Below are 764 nucleotides of genomic sequence, written 5' to 3'. Positions count from 1 at the left end.
CTCCATCACGAGCAGCCAGCCATGCCGAGGAGACCGCCCGCGCCCGACCATGGACACGCATGCCTCCAGGATGACCCAGCTGAAGAAGCAGGCGGCCTTCTCTGGCATCAACGGTGATGTGGAGGGCCACGGCGAGGAGGTCATCTGGGTTAGGCGTGAAGACTTTGTCCCCAGCAGGAAACTGAACACGGAGCTCTAAACTGCTCCCCTTCCCCGCCTGGATATGTAGGTCTCCCCGTCCTGCCCTTCATTCCTCCCTCCCGTCCCCGCACACCGCGGAGAGCCGATCCCGATAGATTGCACACTTGCACACACCATTTCGGCAGCTGAATTGGTCCAAAGCCATGAGGCCACACTTTAGGCAACTGTAAAACGCTCAAAACCTGGAATGGAATAAGCTTAAGGTCCTGTCTTACATTACCAAGGGCTTTCACACGATTTTATTTATTCTAAAATAATCAGGGGCTGAAATTAAGTACGGGGAAAATATCATCACTGGAAAACAAATTACTCTGGATGTCTTAACCTACGTGCAGCAAACTAGCTTAAATAATAGCACAACAAACAGAGGGGTTTACGGCCGTACAACGTCAGTCATAGGTTCATCTCCTTAAAGAGGAAACTGCCTTTTTAACGTGTACAGTTGCAGTATTCTTATTACTTTTCCCTCTTTAAATGTAAGAGAATATACATGTATTTTAGGAATGTGTGAGGAAAGGTTTGGGATTTATGTTGTGTTAAGTCCTCTTGGTCTGTGGCTGGTC

The 764-nt window shown here is 48.7% G+C and overlaps 1 protein-coding gene across 1 annotated transcript in view; it reads left to right on the top strand.

Moving 5' to 3' along the window:
• The window catches only part of TIAM1 (T-cell lymphoma invasion and metastasis 1), an 82,739-nt gene extending 82,540 nt beyond the window's left edge, over window positions 1-199 (top strand). Inside the window, exon 28 of the mRNA XM_010131373.1 lies at window positions 1-199. This exon is cut by the window's left edge and continues 8 nt beyond it. Within this exon, the coding sequence (XP_010129675.1) occupies window positions 1-199 (199 nt within the window).
• The last annotated feature ends 565 nt before the right edge of the window (window positions 200-764 follow it).

This window comes from Buceros rhinoceros, unplaced genomic scaffold (genome assembly GCF_000710305.1).
Source record: "Buceros rhinoceros silvestris isolate BGI_N320 unplaced genomic scaffold, ASM71030v1 scaffold692, whole genome shotgun sequence".
NCBI classification, from domain to species: domain Eukaryota; kingdom Metazoa; phylum Chordata; class Aves; order Bucerotiformes; family Bucerotidae; genus Buceros; species Buceros rhinoceros.
This window is presented reverse-complemented; position numbering and strand designations above follow the sequence as displayed.